The following is a 5,870-nucleotide window of genomic DNA, read 5'->3' on the forward strand; positions in this document are numbered from 1 at the left end:
AAGAATGGGCCATCAAGATGACCAAATAAACAGTGGGCTTGCCAGATGGCCTATTTACCATTGAGGCTAATGATTAGAAATGAATGAAATTGTGTGCTTTCCACCAAGACTCTGTCTCCTCAGATTCAAATGCATAAATTTGAACTAGTATTGTTCAAGATGTTGGTTGTTATACTGTAAATTCACGGTATCTAAAACAATGAAATAATAGAAGTATTTAGGAGCCTTGTTTAATAAATAAATTAAAAACAGACAAGTGCTTAGAAATTTAGGGCAGTGATGATCTTAACTCAAACAAAGCTGAATAAGAAAAGTGAAGAGGGAAAAAGCAGAAATTGGAAATGTACTATGAAGAGAGAAACGTGGAGGCCTAGAAGAAATACAAGAACTGTATTTTTTAGTACCCCATATGTAAATATATAATTACAACAATGTTGTAGGGAAGAAACAGTATACATGTGATAGCAAAGGAAGTCAATGGCTGAGGTGAAATAGGTCATTTCCAAGGGATGATGAGGTCAAGGAACAGCATGCCGTTTGCAGGTGATGGCTGTCTTTTGGAATGATGACACCCAGCATAGTAATAGGACTTGAAGTATAAAGGAAGACTCTAAAAACAAGGGTTCAGTTTCTCGTATGTGAGGGAAATGATTAGTGAGCCGATAGTCGAGTTACAAGGATAGGACAAGAGTGCCACACACTAGTTACTTCTGCCTAAAAGATAAAGATGGGATGATGAGTGTGAGGTAAGGGGAAGTACCAAATGATGATCATTAAATAATAGATAACACTTCAACATGATAAAGAAAAGGATACCCTGACGAATGGGTATCCATTATGCCAAATATGAGAAGGAAGTGTTTAAAGAAAAAGTTAGTTAGAAATAAAAGGAAGTAAGGCTGGGTGGTGGTGGCACATGCTTTTAATCCCAGCACTCAGGAGGCAGAGGCAGGCGGATCTCTGAGTTCGAGGCCAGCCTGGTCTACAAGAGCTAGTTCCAGGACAGGCCCAAAGCTACAGGGAAACCCTGTCTCGAAAAAGAAAAGAAAAGAAAAAAGAAAGGGAAGTGTATTGATTTTAAAGAGCAAGAAAGCACAGATTGCAAGCATGATGGTACCGAAGAGGATTTTGATGGAGAATCTCTGGGCAGTGAGCAGAAATTAGTGAATGCTAATTTTAGATTTTGACTAATGAGTGAATGCTTGGAATTATGGTAAATTTAGCTTCAGGGATTTTTTTTTAAAAAAAAACATACATCTTTTTATTGTTAAGTCTAAGAGGTATCAAAATTAAAAGCAAAACTTACAGGGTAAGACTTAACGAAACTACTAAGGAGCATCAAAGGAAGTGAGAATGGAACGAGGCGCAAGGCAGTTATGAATCAATGAACACAGGAGAGGGAGAGGGCGGACAGTGAGACTGTGCTGAAGACACTAGGGATCTCTAAACGCCGCTATGTGCTTAGGAGTCATCCTCCCCATTGGCGCTGTCTCTGTCATCCTCTCCTTCCTCAGCTTCTTTTTCATCATCCTTGATCAGCTCCAGCTGATCATCCCCTCGATCCTCATTGTCGTCATCATCCAGCAGGTCGCCCTCCTCGGCAGAGTCATCTGCGCCCGCCTCAGACTCCATCTTGACGTTCGTCTCGTCTTTCTTCACAGAGGCGCTGCTCTGCTCCTCCTCCGACTTCTCATTCTTCATCTCTACTGGGGAGGAGAAGGACAAGTCTGCTTGTTTGCTTTGTTCTTTTTCAATTTTTTCCAGGCTTTCCAGCAGAGAATCCACTTTTTGTTTTATCTGAGTCAGCTCCTTCTTAATGGCCTGAAGGTCATCACCTTTCAATTTTCCGGATTTGGAAGAAGAGCCCCGTTGTCCACTCTTCAAATTAAATCCACTTTTGCCCCTCCGAGAGGTGTTTCCAGAAACACGTTGGCGTTTAGAAGGCACCACCGCTCGAGCAATAGGAGGAGGAGGAGGAACACGTGCTGGGTAACTATACATCCTGTCATAATAATCCCGTTGAAAGTCATAGTCCAAATCAAATGAGGAACCGTACATCTCCGCTGCAGATCGTTTCACACCTGCTTTTCCTCGGTTCACTTTTGGCTCTGCAGCCAGATTAATATCTAAAACCTGGCCAGCAATCATTCTGCCATCCTCTCCAGCTACAGCTGCCCGGGCATTCCTTTCGTTAACATATTGGACAAAGGCAAAGCCCTTATGCACAGAGCAACCCACAATTTTGCCATACTTTGAAAAGATTGCCTCCACATCAGACTTCTTGACCACAAGAGTATTGAGATTCCCAATGAATACACGGGAATTCATGGATCGGGGATCTGTCTTTTTGGTAACGTTGCTAGCCATCTTCTTTGTTGATAAGGTTTCTCACAAAGCTGAAATGTAGCTGAAGATCAAAAAAATCTCACGGGAGGAAGGAAGAGGAAGAGACGGCCGCTCCTGGTGCGCGTCCGTGCCGAGACCGAGGCTCCAGCAGGCGGGCAGCGCACGACCGTTCGCTCTCCGTCTCTCCACAAAATGGCCCCCGAGCTCCTCCGAGCTTCAGGGATTTTTGTTTTGTTTGTTTGCTTGTTTTTTGAGTAGGTTGCATTCTGTGATTAATAGTAAGAAAGATCTGGTTAACATGACTGACGTGAGCAGCCACTGTAATACAACAAGCTTTGGTACAGTGCAGAGACAGAAAAGGTGTCATCAGGCCACGGGAGGAACATCAACTATAGCTATGACCCTCATATAGCTAAGCACATTCCAGGGATAAACACAATTTGTTCATATTTTATCTTTTACATATACTGTTAGAGTTGATGATATTTTATTCAGTTTTGTATCTACACTGATAAGTATTAAAGGATGAGAATAATACTCTTTGATTTTTCATTCCCTCACTGTCTATCTGGTTTGGGTATTAAGATTTTATTAATTTTTCACAATTATGACAAATACCTGTTATCTCAGCATTTAGGAGGAGGAATTAGGAAGACTGTGAATTTATAGACCAGCCTGAACTATAAAGCAAATTCCTGGCCATTCTGAACTAGCCTTAGGCTATCCTGGGTCACACATTTAGAGACTCAGTATCAAAAATGCCAAGAAGAAAGAGCAGGAGAAAGTAGGGAAGAAAGAAAAGAAAAATAAGAGAAGGAGGATGAAGAAGAATATTAATATTAGTTATATTTTCAGGAATTTGTGCATAATTATTTTAAAAATTGATTATTTTTTCTATGTCTAGGGTGCATGTGTGTCTGTGCATCACATGAGTGCAGTACTTGTGGAGGCCAGAAGAGGGCTCTGGGAATGGAGTTACAGACATTTGTGAACTGCCATATGGTCTTCTGGAAGAAGAGCCAGTGCTTTTTAACCATTGAGCTGTTTCTCTGGCCCATCCCTATGCTTTATTTCTTAGCTCTGTACATATATTTTCAAAGATTTCTCTTGTCTGCTTATGCTTCTTCCACATGCTATTCTAATATCCTGTCTGTCTTTTTAAAGGACCAGCTTCTCATATTTTAGATTCTTTAAAATAATTTGTTAGTTCTCTGAGAGTTCGTACAATGTATTTCATATTCACCCCCCACTGTCCCAACTCTTACTAGATCCATACCCCTTCTCTACTCACCAAACTTTGTGGGGTTTTTTTTGTTTGTTTTTTCTAAAAACCTATCAAGTCCAATTTGAGCTGCCCCAATATTCTAGTATGTGTGTCCTTCCACTCACTCACACATGATAACTTACCAGAGGCTGTGCTCTTAAAGAAAGCTGCTTCTCCTCCTAGCAGCTAACAATTGCCATTAGCCCCAGCTAGGGATGGTATTGTGTGTCTAATTCCCACCACCATGCTGGGATTTTCTGTCTTGGGCTTGCATAGGTTTTGTGGCTGTTGTTGCAACCACTGAGTTCACATATGCAGCTGCCCTGCTGTGTCCTAAAGACACTGTTTTTTGTTACACTCTTCCTGCTCCCTCTTTTGCAAGCATCCCTCAGTCTTTAGTGGAGATGATGCAGTATATACATTCTACGTAGGGCTGAGCATTCTGCAGTATTTATTCTCTTCATCTTGGCCAGTTGTGAATCTCTGTGTTGATAACCATCTATTGTAAATGGAAACTTTATAAAGAGAATTTATATTCCATTGATTTCCAATCTTACTTGCTTTCTCATTATTCTACCTTAAGCTTTACCATATTTCTTAACTTCTGGGTTAGATACTCATATAATTTATTGTCCTTTGATTTTATAATTTGTTTGTTGTGTTGATGGGCTCTACCACTGATCTATTTCTCTATGCCTTTTAATTTATGTTTCTATTAGTACAGTTTTTCATGTCTGATGTTTAGTTACAAAGAATCTCATTATATTTTAGTTTTAAGACTTTGGTATTCCTATAAAAAGCCATTATTTAAGGGAGTCTGTGGATTGGATATTAAAAGTAAAATTGTTGGTACTTATTGTATTATAGTTCTAAAATTTGTTCCTACAGTTTCCTAATTTATCTTTGAGAATTTTCCTTGTATATTGTGGGAAGAAACTGCTTACTTCATGAACTGTTTGTTACAGGGTTATATATAAACAACAATCTTAGATGAACCTTGTTATACAATTATCATTTGTGTGGGACACATGACGTGCAAAAGTAGGTTGTGTTCTGAGCCTGATTTTTGGTATTTTTTCTAGTAAATATTGAAAAAATGTACTAAAATCTCTGATGATGAATTATCACTTATTCTTATATCAATTATTTTTTATAAGAAACAAGGAGTATTTTGCATATTTATTAGATTCTTGTTTTATATACTATCCTACTTACTTTCTTCATTGCTGTGACAAACTAACTGACAAACTGTAATTTCCAGAAGGAAAGATTTATTCTGGCTTACAGTTTGAGGAGGTACAGTCTATCATGGCAGGAAAGACACAGCAGAAGTAGGAGACCAGCTGGCTCATTGTATCTTCAGTCACAAAGCAGAGTGACGAGGACACAGGTCAAGCTATAAAGTCACAAGCCCAGTTACAGATCCACATCCTAAGGGTTCTATGGCTTTCTCCCATGGTGCCATCAACCCGAGCAAGTGTTCAAACATGAGCATGTGACAGACATTTCACATTCACTCTGTAACATTTCACCCATAGCTCCCATTGGTTCATGGCTATTTTGTGATGTGAAATGCATTCATCCCAACCTTATAAGTTTTTTTTTAATAAAATAGCATTCCCCAAACTATTTAAATGCCTAAAGTCTCTTCCAAGGACCAAATCAATCTCTTAACTGTGAGCTTTTATAGAATCAAGGGAAAACTACTTATTTCCAATATAAAATGCCCAAAGTAAGCATTCCTGTTCTAAATGGGAGAATGGAAGCAAAAAGATTGAGCCAAAGCAAGACAGAAATCCAGAGGAAACAGTAAATCTTCTAGCTCCATATCTGGCATTTTGGACTCCTGATAAAAACATCTTAGCTCCAAAGGACCCAGGTAGCCCTTGCTTCCCCACCTCCAGCATAAGTCTTTCTCCATTCCGTGTATGCAGCTTTCTGTGGTGGATGTCCATTGGTCTAACCTCTCAAATATCCTGGGCCCTTCTTTCCAATTGATGCTTTACCTTCACTCTAAGGGTCTCTTACGCTATCTCTAAACCTTTCATGTGTTGCTTGACCTCATAGACTTCCTGGAACCATAGAGCCAGAGTACATGCAATATTTTTCATGATTACAAAACCAGTACCATGTAGACAACACTACGAAATTCTGTTACCAGCTCAAAATAGACGATGGCCCACTTGGACCATAGCTGTAGCTGCTCTTGTGTGCTGACCCTGGGGAAACTCTTGCCTAGAAAATCTTTTCCTAAGAGTAA

General features: G+C 39.7%; 1 protein-coding gene across 1 annotated transcript; it reads right to left on the minus strand.

The window, feature by feature from the left end:
• Positions 1-1,444: 1,444 nt before the first annotated feature.
• LOC101995067 (heterogeneous nuclear ribonucleoprotein C) lies at positions 1,445-2,565 on the minus strand. Its single transcript, XM_005372186.3, has one exon. It carries the CDS (start codon positions 2,365-2,367, stop codon positions 1,462-1,464), a length of 906 nt encoding a protein of 301 aa, XP_005372243.1. The 5' UTR covers positions 2,368-2,565; the 3' UTR covers positions 1,445-1,461.
• Positions 2,566-5,870: the final 3,305 nt, after the last annotated feature.

This window comes from Microtus ochrogaster, unplaced genomic scaffold (assembly GCF_000317375.1).
Source record: "Microtus ochrogaster isolate Prairie Vole_2 unplaced genomic scaffold, MicOch1.0 UNK243, whole genome shotgun sequence".
Classification (NCBI taxonomy): domain Eukaryota; kingdom Metazoa; phylum Chordata; class Mammalia; order Rodentia; family Cricetidae; genus Microtus; species Microtus ochrogaster.

Coding starts and splice junctions, on each gene's coding strand:
- LOC101995067 (XM_005372186.3), bottom strand. CDS start 2,367: ATGGCTAGCAACGTTACCAAAAAGACAGATCCCCGATCCATGAATTCC.